Here is a 22,805-nt window from a genome sequence, read left to right on the forward strand (position 1 = left end):
TAATACACAAGCATCCCACAACCACCACACATATCTTACCAAGAAGATGGCTGTGAAAAGAAGTTTCACGAAACGAGAATCTCTGACAAGGACAAAAGGTAAGATGTGCTATCACCCAACAGCGTGGGCTCTGTCTGCAGCTGCGTGGGTCACAGACAACAGGACAGGCACCTGGGCAAGGCCGTTAGTGTCATCACTTAGGCCAATGCCATCGTCACCTCATTCCTGGTTAGAGCCAGGAGCAAAAGTGGGGGCGAGGTTACACACATCTCCAAGGCAAAGGTCTCAGCCCCTGCGGGATGGGAACGGGACAGGCTGGGGAGCGCCAGGGAGGAGAGGCTGGTGGAAGGCAGGCAGAGGGAGCACACAGTTTGGGGTGAGGGGCAAAGCGGTTTCCGTTCTACTTCAACTTGAGCGGAAAGGACGTCCACAAAGATGAAGGGTCAAGCCCAGGCAATACTGTCAGGAGCTGTCAGTAAGCTAAATGGGGGTCACTGGATCCCCAAACATCAAACTCAGACAAAATCCTAGGTGGTCTTCCCCAAAACTTTTTCACTGAAGTTGGTAATACCCCAACAGCTTTCCCTTTCTTTCCTTCTTTCTCTTTCTCTTCTGACAAGTACCAGTGACCAGTAGGGTCAGCCCAAAATGAATACAAGTGTGGGATAACCCTGAAGAGGAATGGAATACCACTGAATGGAAAGCAAGGCTTCTGAATACTGATAACTTCTTAGACCTCGATTCAAAGACTATCCATGTTTAATGGGCTCTTATTATAATCCATTTCAAAACATGTAAGAAATACTAAGCTGTAGAAAATATACTTGTGGTCTTAGCGTATCACAAGCACAAACATTCTAAGAAGAAAACTCTAAATGCTGTTCAGGAATTTTTAAAGAATGAATCCATGTTACCATTTCTTCTTTCTTCACAGAATGACCACTGTACAACTTACAATTCCTGGAATATAATTATAGGGCCCTAGTCATTAACCATTTTCGCTAAACACCACCATCCAATTAAGCTTCACTTTGTTCTTCTTCACTGTGTACACCACTTACGTGGTATTTATGGCATGTCTTTCTAGGATACAGTTCCCATCATCAAATAACAACTTAATGAACACAACTGGTAACATTTCCCAAAACAATACACAGATGTGAACATATGTCGAGTCTCATAAAGGCACCCATTTTTTCTTTGCAATATCTACCTTTTGACCTCCTGGAGTTTCAACTGTGTGATGTTCTTTCAATTTCTGTTCTTGTTCCATTATGTCTTTCAAATGTTCATTTACCTTAAAATACAGAAACATCAATTTGAAATTATATTTATATATAACAACATGTATCTTAAAATGTCTGTGGTCAACTTCTGATGTTAAATGACAGTACCAATCAAATGAAGAAAATTTCATTTTCCCAACCAGAAAAAAGTACAGGTGTTACATTTGATAACCTAAATTCATCATTAATTTATTAACTGTTGTTGAGCACCTACTGTGTGTCAGGAACAGGTTGGAGTGCTGGAGAAGAAAAGGTATTCGGTAACTTCAGTTTTAATGCTTAGGAAGCAGTAAAACTTTTTTTGGTAAAAATTTTACAATCTCTTTTAGGACTAGTAAATGAAAATTATTTTCCCTAATGTTGCACTGGCAATAGAAACCACTTTGAATCAAGTTCTGAAGCAGTGACGTCACAGATACGCCCTGGACTGTACGTGGGTCTAAGTATGGTCAGAAGGCCAGTTAAAATACATGAAAAATTTTTGCATGTGGAAGCTTTTTGAGGTGGGCTAGTTTATTTCCTATTAGATTGCTCAAATAGCCCCCACTGCAAAATGGTTAAGAAACAGTCTCCCTAGTGCAGAAAATATTTATTGAGCATATTTACACAATTTTGGATTTTGAGTTAAAGATTTTAAGGTCACTCTAGTAATAATAAATAAACGTTTAATTAATAATGGCACTCTAGGAAATATTAACGCCATTATCAGCTGCTATAAACACTAAACTAAATGAATAATTTTCTCAACTCTATTGCCTAAAATTCATATCACTGGCTAAAAAAGGTGACCGGAGAATTTGAAGTTACGATAAATGGAATTAGCAACAGTGGCCGAGGGTCTTCTCTGTTTGTGATGTTATCTAAGGCGTTACAAGGGGTTTAGTCAACACACTGGGTCACTTTGGCTTGTGAGGCTGCCGCGCTCCGAGACCTCCCAGAGGGCCACCTGGCTGCATAAAACACTCTGAGAGACAGCGGAACAGAAGAGACCCGGGTCCGACTCAAAACCCCCATTACAAGCTGTGATCTTAGCAATTTCTTGACATTGCTGAACGTAGGTGCTGGTTTGAATAACACCTGCTTCCCAGTGAGGTCTGGGGGACATGGCTCTAAGACGGTCCCCAGGGAGGCCCTGGACTGTGGGCAGGACCTGCCATTTGCTTCCAACCAACAGAACGGAACACAACCAAGGGGATAGGATATCACTTCTGTGATTGTGACCTAACGCTGTCATTTCTATCTTGCCAGCAGACTCTCTCCTGCTGGCTTTGATGAAAAAGCTGCCATGCTGGGAGCTGTCCCACGGAGAGGCTCACATTGAAGGCAGCTTCCAGCCGACAGCCAGGGAGAAACGGAGGCCGTCCGCCCACCTGCCCGAAATGCATCCTGCCAACAACCACCTGAGCTCGGAAGCAGATCCTGACACGGTTGAGCTTTCAAATAAGCCCCACGCCGGGCCAACACCTCAACTGCAGCCGTTGAGAGGCTATGAAACGAGGTGTACCTAAGCAACGCCTCGGTTCCTGACCCTCAGACAATGGTATCATGAGATGCTATAAAGAAGGAAGTCAGTAACTGAGATACGGAAAGGCTGCTGTGTAAGCAGTGTAGTGTGTGATAATCATTATACCATGAGAGCGAGTGGAGACTAAAAGAGATAATGTGTAAAAGGTACCAAATAAAGTGCATGGCACATGGCACACACTCCATAAATGGAAACCGCTGCCATTATTTAGAAACACCTCCTCAAAGTCATGGCAGGTAGTTCTGTATCTGTGAGGGCTTTGGAAACCCTACTCAAAATACTTTGAGCTGATGTCATGGTATACATCACCCAAAACACCAAAATCATAATTACAAGACAATTTTACACGTTGATAATTCATTAACTCCTAGAATAGGGAGAACACAAAAAAACTACAAGACAGGTGACTTAGAGTTATTTAACTACTTGGGTACACAAAACGGATAAATGAAATAATCAGCTTCATAATTTTCAAACCCGTTCCCAAATGCGAGGAGAAAGTTCTACTATCCACACTGAAACATGACATCCCTTGGGCAACTCCAGGATAAAAGCTAACGGTTTGTGTCAGAGAGCCCACCTTGAGTTACAGGTAGGCCACCTCGTGAACCAGTGCTGAGGACCAGTGACCCAGAGAACGACGGAACAAAAGTTGGCTCCAGCAATACAAATTAGTTAAAAACACATGAGCTAGAATGACACATTCATTTTAAAATACCCATTAATTTAAAAATATACACTAGCTTTTATTTTTCCATTTTAAAATATAAAATAGTAATGTGTATCCTTGCCTTGATATATGTGTAAGTCTGAGGTTAGTCAATATTTTCACTTCCCTCCTGAACACACAAATCTTAGAGAGGCTTTAATTCAAATCACCTCCTTTCATCTTCCATGCTATTTTTCCTACAATTAGTCCTTTCTAACGGGCCTCAGAATTAGACACTACGCTGATTTCAATAACACTTACTTAACCTTACCCATGTATATACCAGTTTCTCCTTATCATTGCTTCCTGCATCCCACTACTTTCTTCTAGGTTCGATTTCTTTCTTCCTGAAGTACACCCTGTAGTGATTCTCTAGGCAAAGGCCTGACTGATAAACTAGTGGTCTTTAAACAAATCTTGATTTCACCGTTAGTCCTGAATCAAAGGCACAGAAACCTGGACTTATGGTTATTTCTCCTCAGCACCTTGAAGAGTCTGCTGCACTGTCCTTTGGCTTCGAAGTCTGCTGCCCCTCACTGTGTCATTCCTTTCAGGGACTGTCTTCTATTTTCAGAGTTCTGCGATTCCATTACTATACTACCTGCAGGTGTGGCTTCATTTTAATTTATCCAGGTTGGAACTCACTGTGGTTCCTGTATTTGAAAGTTTACATCTTTCAATTGTAGAAAATTTTCATTCATTGTCTCCTCAAATATATTCTCTCCCGCGATCTCTTTTTGGAATTCCAGTCAGGCCACCAGGCACGTCCATCAGCCTCGATTTCCTATATTCTATCTCAGCTCGCTGGGCTTCAGTCGGGGTCACTTCCTCTCAGTTAACTAACTCCCCCCTCAACTATGTCTAATCTTCTGTTTAAACTGAGTTTTCAATGACTAAAATTTTTCATTTCTGAAGTTTTATTTGATTCTTTTTCCAACATGCCTTCTGCGGTGCCTTATTCCTTCCTATGGTTTTTCTCCATGTTTTGTTTTCAGTCATTTCAGCATTTGTTTGTATCGTCTTTTTCAGATTGTTCTCCTTTCTGACGACGTTCTGGGAGGGGAGATGTCATGTTATGTTTACTTCTGACTCTTACATGTGCTCCTTACTTCTTCACGAGCGTCATAACTCTTGATTGTCAGGACTTTTGAATCTGCAGAGAAGAGTCTCCCTCCCCCACCGCCTGGGAGAGTCCGACAGCTGTGGGTCTGCACGTGGCCCTTCAGAGCAGGTACACGTGCTTCGTGGCGCGTGCAGGAAAGGCATCGCGGGCCCAGCCCTGGCCCGTCCGCGAATTGCTTGCTATCTCCTGCTTGCTGGTGCTCCGCTTCCACATGCCCAGTCATGGAGGCCTCTTTCCAGACCGAGAGGCAGACCCCCCATCAGCTGCAGACGATTATGGCAGTCTTGGTCTTCTGGCCAGAGGCCGCTTTAGGCACAGGCAGGAGAACCAGCTGAGTGGGACCTGGGCGGGGAGGGGAACTTTCTGGGGGAAGGTTCTCCTTGGTCACAGAAGAGTCCAGGAGACCTTCTCCTTTTTGCTGGATGTTGTCGTGACTGTGTGTGACTCCTGGACTCACCACTGCCACTGTACAACCATGACTAGGAATGTCATATACAGTTAAGATGACAAAACAGAAAAGACGGAAAGCGCCTGCATTCACAATGCTGCTGCTGAGCCCCAAATTACTCTCCCTGGACGTGCCCGGCCTCCAGACATCTTGCCATGTGAATAATGAACCCCTTAAGCTGTGTTGAGTTGGGTGAAGTCAAGGAGATGGTGAGAATCAAAGGCTCAGTGACGTGGAACCCATGATGAAGTTGCGCATTGTACTGCTGGGGTATTAGAGTAAGTGGAGGAGTGTTCAAGAGGGAGACGGCTACGTGGGCGTGCAGGTCACGGAGTGTCTGATGGCGAACTGGTCTGGGATGTGCCCATGATTCTCTATAGCGAAGGAGGAGCGGAGAAAAAGATCACCACAGATGGAAAACAAAGGAACTCCGGGACCAAGTGTTAGATGGGCCTTCTCTCTGGACTCGCAGGTCACGGGTAACGATGACAGAGGTGGGGGTCTTACACTTAGCGTCTGTTCCAAGCTTCACAGAAGCACTCAAGGAAGAATACCTGAAGAGAAAGCTGCTTTGGGATCTGTTCAGGTCTTGCTCACAGATAAGGTTTAATCTTCTCTGGGTGATAGTTGTAGATGAACCAGAATCAAGGGGAATTAACCACACCAACTGGCAAAGGGAGCGACAAACTGACAACCTAACCAGCATCAGGGCACAAATAACTAATCACAGTTCCATAAAAGTTTCCAAGAAGATTTTAGAATCGACATAATCTTATGCAACTCAGTCAAGCAAACCTAAGAATCATCTCATTGGAAACATGAAAAATGATTTCATTCTTGGGTTCCAATCATATGTACCGAACAGCCACAGTGTGTAAAGTCTGAGTGCTCTGAATTCTGTAATCATCTGATATGAACTAGTTTAATCATTATGAAATATAATCATATATATTACAGAATATGTAGAAATCTATTGTCATCATTTTAACAGTAGTTTTTGTTTTGTTTTGTTTTGTTTTTAGGGAATGGGCAATTTTAACAAGATTCCATAGCTTTAGCTTTCACTTTGATTTAAAACAAAAAGAGTAATGGAGTGTATCTTAGTCCGTTCAGGCTGCTATGACAAAAACCCCATAGGCTGGGGCTTCTAAACCACAGACACGGATTTCTCACAGTTCCGGAGGCTGGCAGTCCGAGATCAAGGCCTCGGCAGATAAGACGTCAGCTGCCTCCGGTCCATCACCCTGCTGTGTCCTCACATGGCCCAAGAGGCAGGCAGGGAGGTCTCTGGGTCGCTTTATAAGGACACTGGTCCCACTCCTGAGGGCTCTGCCCTCCGACCCGATCACCTCTCTCAGGCCCCAGCTCCTAACACCGTAAACATATGAGCTCCGGGGGACACACGTTCAGCCCACAGCAGAGAGGCACAGTGGAATTGCAGGTTTCCCTCTTCCTGGTGATGGGACTCCCTCCGCTCAGGTGAGTATACTCCTACCTTGTTTATCCAGTACAGGACAGCATCCTCGATGTCATAGGGCAGGTCCGAGGCTTGGAAGAACGCGGAATACTGCTGAGCGCAGGCAACGACTTTCTCTACACTGACCATTTCTACGGCGTAGGCCATCATTAGGGCGTCCACCATCGCCAAGTGAGCGCTCTGGAATACAAGACAAGAAAGAGTGCCAACTTCCAGTTTCAAACTGCCCTTTGTCTATTTTAAATACTAGTAACATTTCCTAACAAACAGCAGGACTAAAGACTGCCGAGGATGGGATTTGTAAGCGAGCACAGACGGTGACCGCTCAGGTGAGCTCAGGTGCCATGCAAATACTCCTGAGAGCCCACGCCGGGGACACTCATCGCTGAAAGACGTGCCTTTTCCTATTTGTGATGATGCCATAATCATTTACTCAGCAACGTGATTTACCAACGGCAGTGGCCTCTTCGACTCTGCTCTTTCCTCCCGCCTCCCATTCCCGTAGTAAAACCTCACAGCTTCTGCTTCTGAAACGGCTTGCAAACCTACCCTTTTCTTCAGTCTGACGGCCACAGTCGCACCTCAGGCTGGCAACACCTCTCACCCCTGAGCACGCAGAAACACCTCCACTGGGTGCCCTCGCTCCAGCTTCTCCCTCATCCTGCTGGTCCAGCACAGAGCTTCTAGTCCTCCCTTCCGCTTCTGTGGTTGTTTTATATTTTTAAATTCAAAAGTGTTACATGGGGTTCTTAAAATGCCCAAACGATACAAAGTATCTAAAGGAAGTACCCTCCTCCCCTAGTATGTCTCCAAGTCTGCTATGTATTGTTACAAAAAAGTTGAATGTGCGCCCAACAGCTAGACACGCACACACCGACTCCTACCATTTGGCACCACGAACCGTGCTGCCGCCTGCGTCTCTGGCACAATTCTTCATTGTGGGCTCCTGCGCCCCGAGGACCACACTTAACTTCGGGTAGATCTAACCTGCTCTCTGGAAAGGCCGAAGCAACCCTGGCCTCCCACCAACAGTGTCACCATTGTGCCACCCTCGCCTTTGTGCCAACGGAAGATGCCACTGAGTTATAATCACCTGTATCAGTCGGAAAGGTTAAAAACCCTCTTTTGTCAACTTCGCATTTCTCTGATTAACAAGGAGGAGCCTCTTTTTCTATGTTTAACAGCGATCTGTGTTTTTTCCGTGGAAAACTGCCTGCTCATAGCTGTTGCCTATTTTTCTCTGTGGGACGTTCATCTTTCCTGATTTCGAAGCCCTCGTCCTGTATGAGATACGTTAGGTCTGTGTCAGTCAGGTAGCACTTTCTTTCTCCCACTGTGTCTCTGGGTTTTCAGTCCTATTTATAGTGTTAGTTTGCCGCCCAAGTTCTAAACACTTATTTGAATTCTGACTTCGTCATGGGAAGGAGGACATGGGGGGGTGTCTTTAAAAGCTCCCAGAGGACACAAATGAGCAGCCAGGGTTGAGAAGCACTGACTCACCCCCCCTGCGGTCGTCACCTGCACACCTGGAACGTAATTCCAGGTAGACTGCAGGACTCCCGAGGGCAAGGGCGGTACCTCAGTCAGCTCCACATTCCCTACCCCAGTGCCCACCTGGCAGCTGGAGAAAGGCCAGCAGGGCCTCCATGCTTTCCATGGCTCCTCGCATCCTTGCTTGTCTGTCTCTCCTCCTTTCTGGGCCCCGCCCAGAGAGCATCTCCGCAGAGAGGTCTTCCCTGAAGATCATGCCTGCCCTCCCCACCCAGCGATTCTTTATCAAACCATGCAGTTAACATTATGTGATGTCAGCTGATTTGCATGTTTTCTGCCCACTACGTTGTCCCCTCTTCTCCTACCTCTACTACAGATACTTCATGAGAAGAAGTATGAGTGGCCAATAAGCACATGAAAAAACACTCAATTACATTAGTTACCGGGGATGCCCATTAAATCTACGAGGAGGCACAACACCCAAAGGGTTGGGGAGGACGTGGAGTAACTGGAACACACTGATAGCAGCAAACGAAACTCAGCCACTCGGGGAAACTGCTTGGCAGCTACTCAGGATTCACACACTCTTACATATGTACGGCCCACCGATTCAGCTCCTACGTAGCGATCCAAGAGAAATGAAAATACATGTCCTGCCAGAAATGGGCACAAATGTTCATAGTTGCTTTATTTGTCATCAGCCCAAACCTGGAAACACCAATGTCTGTCACCTGGTGAGGGAACAAACTGTGGCGTTCGGACGGGGAGTAATAGTAAACACTAAAAAGGAACAAACAACATACAAAACGTGGGGGAATCTCAAAAACAGGAGCAAAAGAGTCCAGTCATGCATTCATTTAGATGAAATTCTAGAAGAGGCAAAACAAATCTAGTGACAGAAAGGAGATGAATGGATGCCAGCGGGTGGGGTGTGTGTTGGGAGCTGAGAGCAGAGGCACAAGGGAAATGGTCGGGGCAGGAGGGTGATAAAAATAAGTGTTTTATATTGTAACTAGAGCAGTATTTACACGAGTATATGCACTTGTCAGAACTCAAATTATTTACTTTAAAGACGCATATTTTATGGTAAGTTACGCCTCAACAAAGTTGATTTTTGGAAAGAAAGCTCTGACCTTAGGAAGTTGCTCAGACTTCAGCAAAGCTCATCTTCTTCATCTATTAAATGTGGATAATACTTAACTTCTCACCTCACGTGGCATCAAATGTGATGGATATCAAAGTATTCTAAAAAGTCCTAAGTGATATCAAGATTCACAGTGTCCCTATTACTTCAGGCATTACACAGTCAGTGTGTAACTATGGGATTAGCCTAGAGAATAGTTTAGTATCTAAAGATTATCTTCCAACTCCATGGTAATCATTGATTTTTACGTTTTCCCAAACGAATGCTGCATTAACGAATCCTTTATGGAATTAAATCAGGAGAGTTCGATACAACGTGCCCGGCCCACTAACGGTGGGGTTGCCAGGGAGCCATCAGAGATACATAAGCAGGAAAAAACAACAAGAACACGGAGACAAGAGAACATGGCTGATTCTACCCCACAGTCAAGATTTAAGTGCAGAACACACGAGGAAGTATCTTCCCCATGTCCTAACGGTGGTGACCTGGGCATGGTTTATTTTGAGGATATTTACATATGGCAGCTCAGGCTTGTCCACCAGCACTCAGCATAACGCAGCTACCCGAGCCAACAGCGTGTGGTGACAGCTACGTTCTTTCATCTGCTGACCGCTGTGACATTCCTAGTACAGTCTTACCAGGCACATATGGTGTACTTCAAAGTATGTTTGCATTTTATAGCTTTCCAGATCTGAAAGTTTTCCAGGCACATGCAATGCGGAGCCAAAAACGGCTTCAAATCTCAAAATCTACAAGTTACATCAGATACACTGAAATATGCTTTATCATATAAAAATAACCATCAGTAAATGCTCCACTTAACACTCAAAAAATTGCCTGAAAGGAAGTTTGTCAGCAAATTTCTTTCAGCTGGGTGTGTATGAAAAATATGCCTGCCGTACGAGCTTTCCCAGAACAAAAAGAAACTGAAGCACACGAGGTTAGCACAATCACAGCTGCCCTGCCACCCAGCCCGGCTGCATCTCCCAGCAGTGTCCAGGAGAAAGAGAAAAGGAGGTCCTGATGTGACCCTGGTGACGAGGGAGGTTACACCCCAAGTTTTTAGAAACTTTCAATTCAACTGAAAGTTGAACAACAGCCAGGAAGTTTCCTAAGAATCTCACAGATAGGAAGAAGTGTGAATACCTTCCCCAACCTGCCAAGTACCACGAGGTGACTCACCCACGTCCTTCTACACAAATGTCTGTTGGCAAGCATTGCCCAGACTAAGACCCCAAACAAACTCGACCTAAGCCGGCCACCTGGCCTCCACACACAGACACTGGCCAGAGCCCAGGAAGCGACAGCTACAGGGCGAGGAGAGAGCTGCAGATCTAGGAGGCGGCTCACTGGCAGGAAATTGTACGCTTACTTGAAAGGAGTCGGAGTATACGAACCAGTGTGCTCAGAATGGATGCGAGTCAGCCACAGAGCGGGCATTTTCCTTGCCCCCCAAACTAACCTGGTGACATGGTTCTCAGAAACTGCTCTGACCTACAAAACACTGTCGAGCCTTCACTCTGTTAACTAAGGTGAACAAATATATAAAGGGATCAAAAGACTGTTGTGGGTTTTTTTTTTTAACCCTCTCAGCTGGTAATACTTACTTGATTGATTTTTCAAATAGTTGACAAGTATTGCCCCAATAAAATGCCACCTCAATAATTTTGATAGATCATGACATATATAACACCTTTAAAACAATTTGTAATGAATCATTAACTACTGACATTATTTAAACCGAAATTCAAATTTAGGTCATTACAAATTCAATAAGTGCTGCTCTTATGTATCAATAATACTGCTATCTAACAAAAGAAAAACTGAAAAAAAAGCTGTGTTCCTTGTATTTTCAGGCTTTCTCCAGTAATATTCTCATAGTGAAATGGAAACTAGTGGTATGGCATAAACTCTGGTTAAGCTGGGAAGGAGAAGCTTATTACAGGCGAGTGGTATCCAGGCATGCCACTGTAATTAATATGTAATTAATAAAATATCAAAATATCCAAAGAATTTCTCAACCTATATGCCTCATCATTTAAAACTTTTAAAAAAGAAACTTTTAGTTTTTTATTTCAAAACTACTTTAGAAAAATCTGAGATCATTCTTAATATACCTCATGTTCTACATTTATTAAACAGATGGGTTAAAATGTGAGATACGCGACCAGAAAATGATTAAGTAGCAAAATGACGGAACAGATCAGAAGAAAGCAGGCATGACAGAGAACAAGACTGACAGACTCAGAGCGGTGCCGTGCTTCGTCGTGCACCTTTGACTGTCTCCACAGGCTCGTCCAGGCAGCACCTAATATCTGTGCTTCTTCCTGACAGTTCTAGCCCTGGCCTCTCCCTCACTCTAACCCATGCCCTTCCTGGCACCTGAATCCCACATCCTCACCTAACCATCACCACTCAGGTGATTCCCAAGGTGTCCTCAGCGCAGCATCGCGAGGCATCTCTCCCTGGATGTCCTGAGGCATCTGAAACTTAAACCCACCCAAACTAAACGCATTATTCCCTCCACCACGGCGTTTCCACCGCTCAATTCCCTCCTCTCTCTCTCTCTCTCTTTTCCCTAGTCTAATAGGGGTCGCTACAATGTATCCTCAGCCTGCTTAGTTTAGATTACATGGTCTCATTATTTCTATTTTTAAAAATGGAACTCTGATCATTTTAAAACGCCTTTGGTTCTAAACATGCACTGACAAGGGACTGGGCAAATCCACATGGTCTTTTCAGATCACAGAGTATCGTGAGACGGGGTCTACATTCGCTCACATGGAAAGATCGTTAGGAAGCCTTTCCATCCTCTCCCCCACCAACTCCACAGTTTGCCACGGCCCCTCCTCCCCTAATTCCACCTCAGGACTCTGCTTAATTTCCCCATTTGCTTACAAGCAAATCTGTCCGTGATTTGTGCAGATTTCTGAAGCAAAGAAACTGCTGGGCCTCATTCATCATCTTGCGCGGGGCAACTAGGCAGAAGCCATTGGTCACCAACTACCCTCTCTGGATCTTACCTGCTCTTCCCAAAAATGGTTCTGGCCAAATGCAGTAACACTCTGAATTAATTTTATAATTAAAATATTTCTCGATCAATACAGCACTTCTATATGATGAAAGAATTTGAGCAACAACCTAAAATCTACTGTAACTGGACTTAGTTTCTAAAATATGTCCTTGGTTTTAACAGATCTATTTATATCGGAAGCAGGCTTCACTTCATGAAAACGAACTGGGGAAAATGCAGGATTAATTAATTGTGAAATTTTATTTCGGCTTTGAGGTATGGCTGTTATATGAAATCGCATGATATTTAAAAAGTACAATATGGTGATTTAATCTATGTATATTAATCGTTAAATTTTAAACAACGTGGCTGGACACAAAAAGCCCAGGTAGAGAGGGAGGTCGGCAAATGATCGTGTCTAATTGAAACCAAAAGTCCACACCCTTTTCCCCATGATTATTTGAAAGTGGACACTTGTGTTAAAATGATAAAGTAGAAAGCTAATAATCATATCAATTAATTAGATTCTCTCGGTAAACTCCATGAGTTCAGGAGCCTCCTCCAAACACCGCACTGGAAGCTCAATGAACATGTATTTCATGAATAATTACAGCTCACTATTCAAATCTGTATGGAAAAAAAAAGTGAATCTCCACCACTCCTCAGTAGTAATTCTGAATGACTTCTCTTTCGAAATAGTGTATTTAATTCTTAATGGAAACCTTCAGTGCATCTCCTGCTCACCCCCGAGTGGGCATGTGCCCTGGGCCAGGCTGGGACATGACAAACATGGTCGCGGGGCCTGTCTTTGTGCAGCTGATTCTGTCTGAAGAGCACATTTCCATGGGCCTCGCTGGCGGAGCCACTGGAAAGTAACAAACAGCTTTCCTCTTACGAGCTGATGTGAGGAATCCCGCCTTGGCTCCAGCAGGTAAAAATAAGCTGAAATTCATAACCCACCTTTACTAAAAAATGACTTCTAGAAGTTAAAAAAAGCTTTAACAGACTTAGAGTATATCTTTCCAGCCTCATTTATCAGAGAGCAACCAAAGGCTTAATAACAAGATGTAACTGAGCGTACTGTGGTGAGCATTTTACAGCAAATACACTTATCAAACCACCATGTTGTCCACCTAAAACTACCACAATGTTCTACGTCAACTACATCTCAAAGATGAAATAAAAATACAACACAAAAAGAAAACACGGGGATAAGTGCTATATCCGTTTCCTTTCAGATAATCACGCAAGACGCCCTATCATGTCTCCCCCAGTAAGCTGAGGATTTTTCAGAGTACTTTGATCAATGTAGACAAAAAATCTAGACAGGCCTTCCCCGACCACATCCTACGAAAGTAGCATGTCCCACTCCTTCCAGCTCCTTCTTCTTGATTTATTTTCTTCAGAGCATTTATTATTGTCTGAAATTATTACAATTTTCTTATGTTTTTACTGCTTGTCTTTGCTACTAAAATATTAGCTTGGTGATAGAAAGAGCCTGGTCTGCTCATACTGCATCCCCAGTAGAAAGTGAGACATTGAAGAATAGGAAACTCTTTTTAATCACAGCAGATAATACACAGTACATAGCAGAAGCTCAATAAATTAACGAGGAAGTTAATGAATGGCCTGACTGACTTCGGTTTTATTATAAATATAAAAAGGAGTTTTGAGATCATGTGGTAAAATAAGTACCATTCATCAATTATTTCTGTAAGAAAGTAAACTTCGAGTTCTAAATAAATTATTACAAATAAACACTGACTCAAACGTAATAAACACAGTTGTAAGATATAGAAAGAGAATGTGAATTTGTTTATGATGTTAGCTAGAAATTATGGAATCCAAATTAGCTCCATGATTAATGGGGTACAAAAAACTGAGACTGAGCATTATCATGAAGGGAAAAATCCCTGTTAACAACAGCTATGAAAATTTAAAATAATTTGTCACAGACATGTTCTACTCATAAATTTGCAAGGCATTGTTATACAAGGGTGACTAGATATTAATATCTCAACTACTAATGTGATGTTACATTTGTATAATCCTTTTACTCTGAAGTGCAATTTTTAATCTTCTTAAATGAGGAAAAGATTTTTTCAAGCTTCTACATGACCAAATGACACGGCGTTCCAACAGATGGCGGAGCCACCGAACGGCCGCCGAGCAGGCGCAGTATGTCGGAGGGAGGGAGGAAGAAACAGCAAGAAGAGGGACAACGCAGTGTCCCTGAGATCAGTGTCTCTGTTCTCACCACCTTTCAAGCATCCAGCAAAGACGGGGTAACGGGGATTACCCTGAACATTCTTACACATCAAGAAACTCACATCCACCCTGAAGACCCCCCCACAAGTCTGCTTCCCCCTCTGTTGGGAGTCAAAGGCGACAGTTACTCCCAGGACATGAACATACAATAATAACACACCCTCCCAGACGGAACAGAATGGGTCAAGTGCCCTGGAAAGAAGCTTGGGCAGATTCCCAGGTAGCAGCCATTTCTGTTTCCTTCCGCCTCTGCACCCACCACTGCCCTGTTATCCAGTCCTACTCTCCCAGCACCGAGGCAAAACCCAAAGTACAGCTTAGTTAGTGGTGAAGAGCGTGGGTTTCCAGCGGAGGCAGAGACAGCCTGAACTGTGTCTTCACCACTAGCTGTGCTCGCTCTGTGGCCCTGACTATGTTCTCAGAGCCCCCGTTTTCTCATCAGCATAACAGGAAGGGGACGACACAGGTTCCTGTCAGGGCTGCTGTCGGAATGAAATCCTGTGAGATCGAGGACGTAAAGTGAGCACAGCCCCTGGCACACAGAACAGTCAGTGAAAAGAGCTCCCGATCGTCTGATGAGTGAACAACTAGACGCAAGATACAAGCAGGTGAGGCAGGCCTGAGAACTAATAAACCGCAGTGATTTGCACGAAGCCAACAGTATAGCAATTTACAGTGTTTCGAAGTGTTTTGTCATGTTTTATTTGTTTAATGTAAGCAGAGAAAACAAATCAACAAACCACCACCACCACCAAACCCAGAGAAAATAGTATGAAAACGTATTCCATGGTCCAGTAACCCACAAAAGTTTAAAGCCCTAACTTTGGCTCATGGCCTCTTCCTGATCTAGCCCAAACTAGTTCTGGCCTCATCTCACACTGATGCCTCCATGCTGTCAACACTTAGCTTGTAACACGTAACACACTTTCCTAGTTCAGACTTGGCTCAGACAACTCCTTCAGACTGGTTAGCACTCTCATTCGCCCCTTGCCACCCACTGAACCCCATTAATCTTCCGTCCTGACCTCCCAGCAGAAATCGTCACATCCACCTCTGCAATCCCAAGGCCTACTGCTTAAACTTGTGCAGAACTCTTCAGCTTATATTTTCTGAATATCCCCAAACAGCCATTCTAACAATACCAACAGTTCATGAGAGAACATTTTATGCCTTACTTATCAAATGACCTATCAACCCACTTTAATTTCCATTCAGCACATAGAACAGTCAATCTCCTTTTGGTCCTCGTTAAAAGAAAGCACTTCAAAATAAATTTTTTTGTTTATATAATAATGACTGTTCCAAAAAAGATTTGGTTAAATAATAAACATTACTTTACAAGTCACATGTGAAAGTCAATCTCATTACTTCACATCACACATACTATATACATTTACTTAAATAATTTGAGTTTTATAAATATCAACTCTGATTTCCTATATATGCAAACATGGTTGGAAAGCTGATTGGCAACCAAGAGTTAGATTCGTAACACAGTCTATATTTAGATAAATAGCTGAGTAAACGTGATTTCAATAAAGTGAGCAAAATTGCCACAGATTACAGCACTGTAAATTAGAAAGTCACATTTCTAGCTCATTTGGCTTCTACTTCTACTTTTGCTAAGTAACAGGTTGCTACCTTAGGCAAATCTTACCCTCTTTAAAGGCTCATACACATAAAAATACTGGATTAGAATAGTACTTCCCACGCATTCTTGATTGTGAAAATCGCCCAGAACACTTGTTGAAAAGTACACGTCCCCACCCCTCTTCTCCAGGTTCTAATGAGCAGCTCTGGCTACAGGGTCAGGGGATCCGGATTCCAAGTTGGCCAGGTTCCTCGTGATTGGGAAGTCTGATACGTACTGGTTCCTGATGTCTAAGGCTCTTCCTGGTATAAAATTCCACGAATTTCAGGTTTTATGGCACTGATCCAATCCACCCCCTAGCCAAGCTGATGCTGCTGAATGCAACCCACACGCAACTTCATTTGCTGTGAGAGACACGTCAAAACCGTCTCTGCACGTACTCTTAAGCTTCCTCCTTCTCCTTTCCCTTTTTTCTTTTTCTTTTTTTTAGCATCTGGCTTCATGTGCCACAAGTCCCTCAGCTTTTACATCATCCTAGACACCAGTACTCATTTTGACAGATTATTTGACAGATAAAATGATTTGGGCTAGAACATACTTTGGGTTGAAAGATATTCCCTTGCGATTTTAACGCATGTAACTCTTCCTCCGGTGACCATTCAGTCATTCATTTAATGTTGATTCAAAGACACGTTAATTCTAGCTCTCAGGACAGTGTGTATTTCACACTGTAACTGCCTATTACTTACATTTGTCCTCAATCACATATTTATAATGTTCATCAGGCAGATCACCATTATAGAGATAACGCTTAGGAGCTGAATAAACTTTAATACACTATAATTGTTAACAATAATTACATATTCATCATAATTACTAATTGGCTTTAAAACACAGTGTGTGAAATACATTTTCCATTTGTATAAATATAGAAGAAATCATATGGAAGGTTATACTCTCAAAGTCTGTCCTCCTAAAAGCACTGACACAAGGCACGTTCTCCAAATGCGTTGTCATGAAGGGAAAAGCATTCCTCCCACCCCTCTCCCGCCCCGAAGTGAATACGATCAAACTCACTTCATACTCATGGTAACACTGGTGCTGCCACCACCCAACTTTTTCCCAAAAGGCTGTAAGGCAGCATACAGAAACAGCAGGTCCCAAAAGTTCAGAGAATTTAGAGGTGGAAGGTGGGGGCGGGGGGGTCACTATGTTCAATACACACTATTTTGCAATACACTAAAGAGAATCTAAGGGAAACAGCCTACTGTACAGATACCTAGGTGATGTAGCGTGTACCTATCCGTACCTGAGAGAGCAGCTACTAGCAAACACTGATTCACAAAGTCACTCATGTGCCTTATAACCACCGACTTGGCCTGGAAACAATGAAGTGGAAACAGGCACGGCAGGCGTGCCAAGTAGCTCCGTGACTCTAGAGGCGAATGTGAGATTCTGCCGGGATACCTGAGTAGAATTCTGCTCGCCCCTGGACTGGGATCTGCTCACTGACATGGCATGTATGCAAAGTAGGTACACAAAAACTAGGGCACGCACCAGTCAATCTGCAGCCATGAACGAAAGTTCAAAATCTCGTACCTGATAATAAAAGTCTTAGTTATCCTCAATAATTCTATTATTTATATAAATCCATAATTAAATTCATCAACTAAAATGTTCTCAAGACATTATTCTCTATTCCTTGAAAATAAAATGGGGGGGGTATTAAAAAAGGAAAACAGGCAGAAAGCAAAGCAGGTCACCCCTCATTTAGTGCTAGATTTGGGCAAACTAACTTTTGTGCATCCTTCTTCAATGTCATAATTCCATCTACTTCTTAAACTATTCTACACGTACCTCTCCCTCTCCCCTTCCTCCCCAGGAGACGACCAACCTCATACAAGAGCGTCGTTTAGAGCGATGTGCACAACTGTTTTTTCTTTCTAAAGCCATTCCTGATGACGTCCAGCACTTTGTAGATTTCAGGTAAGGCGGGCCCCTGCCTGAAGCGGTACACAGTGAACTTAAACATGTGGACGCGTCTCCAGAGACTATCCTGAGTCCCTGCGTGCTTGTCTCAGACCAGCCTGGATCCTTCACTGTGTGTTCTCCACAGGAGTGAATTAATGGTTATTAAATAAACGAAAATATCTACTATGCAGAAATTGACCAAGGGGTCAGTCAAGCATGTCAATGAACACTTAACAAATCCCATCTCTTTCCTAATGAGAAGAAAATCAAGGAGACACTTTCTATGTCTTCTAGCTAGTCTGTGATGGAAAAAACAAGGCTTTAAGTGGAATAAAAATCACTTAAAGTAGCTGGAAATTATGTAATTATTTTCTCGAGGTATTAGAATGGCACCAAACCTTCCGAGATAGTTTATTAAAATCTTCCTTAACTTGGATACGAGGCTTATAAGAAAAAGTTTTTAGACTCTAGGCAGAGACGACAATTCCATTTCAAAACCTATTTCCCTCTCTTTGAGAACACAGTCCACAGTCAGCCTTGGAGAGATGGACTCACCATCTGTATGGGCTTCTGGTGGAGGTCTCGTTCGGTCACCAGCTTCTCCTGGTCAGTGACGTAGAGCCCCTTCTGTGCCAAAGCCTGGATCACAGCGTCATGGCCCAGAAGCGGCTTTGCAGCGTCGCTCTTGAGAATGAGACTCCCCGCGCGGCAGTACAGTTCAGCCGATAGGAGCAAGTTCACGACGGGAGGTTTGATGTGTTCCTGGTCGTACTGATCCGTGTAAAACGGTTCTTGGAGTTCTGCTGGCACATTGTCTACAAAGATGAAGGGGAAATTTTTACAGGATTTTTATAAAAGAAACACAATTTATTTAACAACTACTATTGATGTTGTAAGTTAAGATTTCTTCTAAAAAAAATACTAGCCCTTCAACTGACGAGGTGGTTTATTAGACCTCGGCAGATAATCTGAAATGAGCAAGAGCCAGAAATCTCTTTTACTTTACAGAAGCCCGTGTTCTGAGTATATTCGTAAAACGGACTGCAAAACAAACCAGGGGACAGGTTGAGCCTAGTGAGTCTGGGTAAGTATCCCCACGTGCGCACTCCGCACACAGAACGAGCTGGGACAGTCTGCAAATGAATCGCAGTGAATCGCCTCACACTCGAGCTGTCAGCCAGACATGCTCCGCAACAGCCATTTCAGGAGACCGCTCGGCCTCGCGACCTCAGAGCCTGAAATCATTGGCCCCACGTTGACAGCCAATCAGAATCTGCCTAACTTACCTGTGCCTGCCTGGAGGCCTCGGTCTCCCTTCTGGCTTGGCCTGCTGACGCTCTGGAGGGGGAGCCACAGCTATAGTTCAGGGGAGACCTACTCTTAAAAATCCCTTCCACTAGGACACCACCAGGACTCCACCTTCCCACTGACCACTCCCCAGCCTACCCCAAAAAGCCCTCCGGGCCCCCAATTAATCCATTCAACGGAGACACCCGAAGGGTCGTTTACAAATGGGACATGAGAAGGAGACCAAACGCTCCTCCCAGTTTCCTTTCTGCTGCCCACTGCCCAGGAAGAAGGGCACGTCCCTCCGCCACGTCTACTTCCTCATCAGCAGGAGGAGCTGCACGGCACCAAACACACAGGACACGCCTCACTGTCTTCTTGCCTTTTCTACCCTGTGTCTCTTCTTCCTCCCACTCCTCAGCCAGTCCCTCGCCTGCCTTCTCTTTAGAAAGTGAGGTTTCGGGGCCAGCCAGCCCGCATCGCCGGTTTTAGGAGTCTCCTGAATAGGCAGCTTTAATAGAAGATCAATAATGCACAGTACTAATCAAAGTCAGCATTTCAAAAAAGTTGTTCGCATACAATGAATAGAGTCCTTAAAGTTTCTGAAAATCTCCCATTGGAAGAATTTCACAAACAACATTAAAGTAATTGTTGTACACACCAGCATGGTTCTGGGAAATGCGCTCAGAGAATCAGATGATTGTCCCCAAGGAGCCAATCGTCTACAAAACGTCTAGGACGACGGGAAAGTTAGGCACCTGAGAAACTGGAGAGGCCGCATGATGAAAGGAACGATTCATCAGAGGAGGGAGTATTGACAGTGGACTGACTTCATCTTAAAGACATCGGAAAGGAAGAATAGGCAGAATTTGTTTAATCGGAAAGAAGAGGCTTTCTAAACAGAAGTGGGGAGCAACAGGGGGCGGGAAGAAGGGAGGGACGGAGAGAAAATGTCACGAGACACCAAATGGAAGAGTTTGGGTGGAGAAGGGTTTGTGCAGCAGAGGCACAGCTGGAACGGGAGGCTGGCCTCCGAGCTGAGAGTAATCTCCCTTTTAAACACGAGGCCTTTACAAGAGAACTGAGAAGAAATTGCTGACAGTTTTAAAGGTGAGAGGGAAACTGAAGAGTGAAGTGTAGGGGCAATTAATCTGGTATTCAATATTGACAGCGGTAAAAATCAGAGCTAGAAGATTACAGAGATAAGGAAATGAAGTCAGAAGGCAGTACGAAGAGAAATGACAGTAAAAATATCCAAGTGGAAATATCCAAAAAGCAGCTGGGGACCATACAGGACTCTGGAAAGAGGTCAAGAGTAGATGTATCAATTTGGGATTTGGGTGACATCTAAAAATATCATTCTCATTTAATAATTGAAAACACGTTCCTTCCTTCACAGCTGCATTAACCAGCAGTGCACCGGCCTTAACCTGAACAGCAGCTGCCGCAGCAGGATACGTAAGCTCCGCTGTAAACTACAGCACACGGCTGGGTCCTCATTCAAGTGTGAGTGTCCCAGGAACTAAACAGAAGCTACCTAGAAGGACCACCCGAAAAGGGGAATTATTTGGTTGTTAAGATAATTATTACAAAATGCATACATAATGGGTTTTTAGTTCCTGTAACAATGAAACAGGGACTGGTATCTACACAGTAACCGTGCAAAAAGCAAAGTGACTGCTCGTTATGAGGATTACAAACTTCTCCGTCAGACCTGACCATCCACCTAACCTACTGCTGTTACAGCCATCCGCACGTGATCTTTATGACACCTGGGCGAAACTGGCAAATCAGATCACACACAGATAAACATTAGGGTTCGACTAATGCTTGTGAAGCATCTTGTGTGTGGCAGACACTGTCCTAAGATGCATCCTGTCTTTCAGTCCTAACAATCCTCCTGGCCCCATTTTACAGTGAAATAACCGAGAAAGGTTTCTCTGGCCCAAGGACACACAGCTGATAAATGCAGAGCCCTCGCTCTAAACCATCCAGCTAACAAGGTTCAAAAATAATGGTTTACCGAGATCACAGACTAGATAGAAGGTGGAGGACAGTCAGCTGAGGGGCTGCTTGCATTTTATTATGGCACAGCCGTGAACTAATGAAAGCGTAGTAAACTCTACAAGATGCCAATGCAAAGAAAAGGGAAAGGATCCATAGCAAGTCAAAGAACATTTCAAGAATACACAAAAATAGATTTATCCACCAAGAATGCAAACCTGCATACTGAGTATTACAAAATAGGTCACTTTTTAAAACAAGTCTTCGAGAACTAAATATGCTAAAGCGAAGGCTTTGAAAATGTCTACCATTTCTACCAATAGTACAAGACTATCAGTTTTTAAGAAACAGCTTGGAGTTGTATCACATTATAAAACAAATGAACTGAAACAACATCCCAGAAGACAAACAGGCAAAATCAAAGATAAGAAGTTTCATTCACCGTCTCCCGAACCTCCAGAGCACACAAATAATGAACACTAAGGAGCGGGTGTGACCGCCCTAGAATTGCAAAGAACAAGAGACAAGTTTTTCTTGAGCACCAGGCCTTACGCAGAACCTACCTTAATCATGTTGTTATAAACCTGACTAGATAGATCTCAGTTCTGAAATTAACAGTCACCTGAAATGCTGGCGGTACAGGCAGAGGGGGAAGAGACAGTGTCGCTCAGGCATTTTCTGTCATTGTCTGTAAAGCTGAGATAGCTACCAGCTGCATCTACATGCCAGCCAATGATCCAGATTTCTTTCAAACAAGAAAGGCATTTCTCTCCTAGGCCCTCGACTTCTGCAACAGTACCCCTCTCAAAAGCAAACCCTTTCTCAGTTTGCCAACATTCACTACCATTAGAGGCAGCATGATATAGTGGGGAAAATTGGGGCTTTGGATTTAAAAAGCCGAGTCTTAATTCTCCCACTGCATATGGGACCTTGAGTGCAATGACTCACTTCTCTGAGTTCAAGTTTGGCCAAACCGCTCAGACGCGCCCACTGCTCCTGACTCCGCCGACCTCTGCCTCCCCGGGCCACTCACTGTGTCCCAGACAGCCGAGCCTCTCTGCGGCCACAAAGTCCCCAGGCCAGGCCTCGGGGACTGTACACGTGCTCCTTCTGCCTCCACAGCCCCTCCCTCTATCCTTCCTCACACGGTTGGCTCTTCCCATTCAGTTCTCCTCAGATATGCCCTCCCTGACCACCCCCTCAGCCTTCCTGTTCTAATTCTCTACATGACAATTATTACAACCCCATAGTACTGGAGGGTGTTCATTTCCGCTTCCTCCCACTATATATAGTGTAACCTCAAGGACAGCAGGCTACCTCTCCGTCCAGTGCTCCAGCATCTAGAACCTGCCTTCAACACGGCAGGCATTCAAATATGTACAAGAGCGTGAGCACCTAAACGCAGCGTTCCACCTGCCGAGAAGATGCCAGCCCAAAGCGAGCCGCTGCCCTCCACGCACCGAACCAC

The 22,805-nt window shown here is 44.1% G+C and overlaps 1 protein-coding gene across 4 annotated transcripts in view; it reads right to left on the reverse strand.

Annotated features, from left to right (window-relative positions):
• The window catches only part of CAMSAP2 (calmodulin regulated spectrin associated protein family member 2), a 64,915-nt gene that overhangs the window by 30,834 nt on the left and 11,276 nt on the right, over positions 1-22,805 (reverse strand). For all 4 annotated transcript variants that reach the window (XM_033099466.1, XM_033099465.1, XM_033099463.1 and 1 more), the window contains exons 2-4: positions 18,602-18,861; positions 6,587-6,748; positions 1,214-1,297 (exon numbers count right to left, since the gene is read on the reverse strand). In XM_033099466.1, coding sequence (XP_032955357.1) covers positions 1,214-1,297; positions 6,587-6,748; positions 18,602-18,861 — 506 coding nt within the window. The remainder of the gene's footprint in view (positions 1-1,213; positions 1,298-6,586; positions 6,749-18,601; positions 18,862-22,805) is intronic.

This window comes from Rhinolophus ferrumequinum, chromosome 27, assembly GCF_004115265.2.
Source record: "Rhinolophus ferrumequinum isolate MPI-CBG mRhiFer1 chromosome 27, mRhiFer1_v1.p, whole genome shotgun sequence".
In the NCBI taxonomy this organism is placed as follows: Eukaryota; Metazoa; Chordata; class Mammalia; order Chiroptera; family Rhinolophidae; genus Rhinolophus; species Rhinolophus ferrumequinum.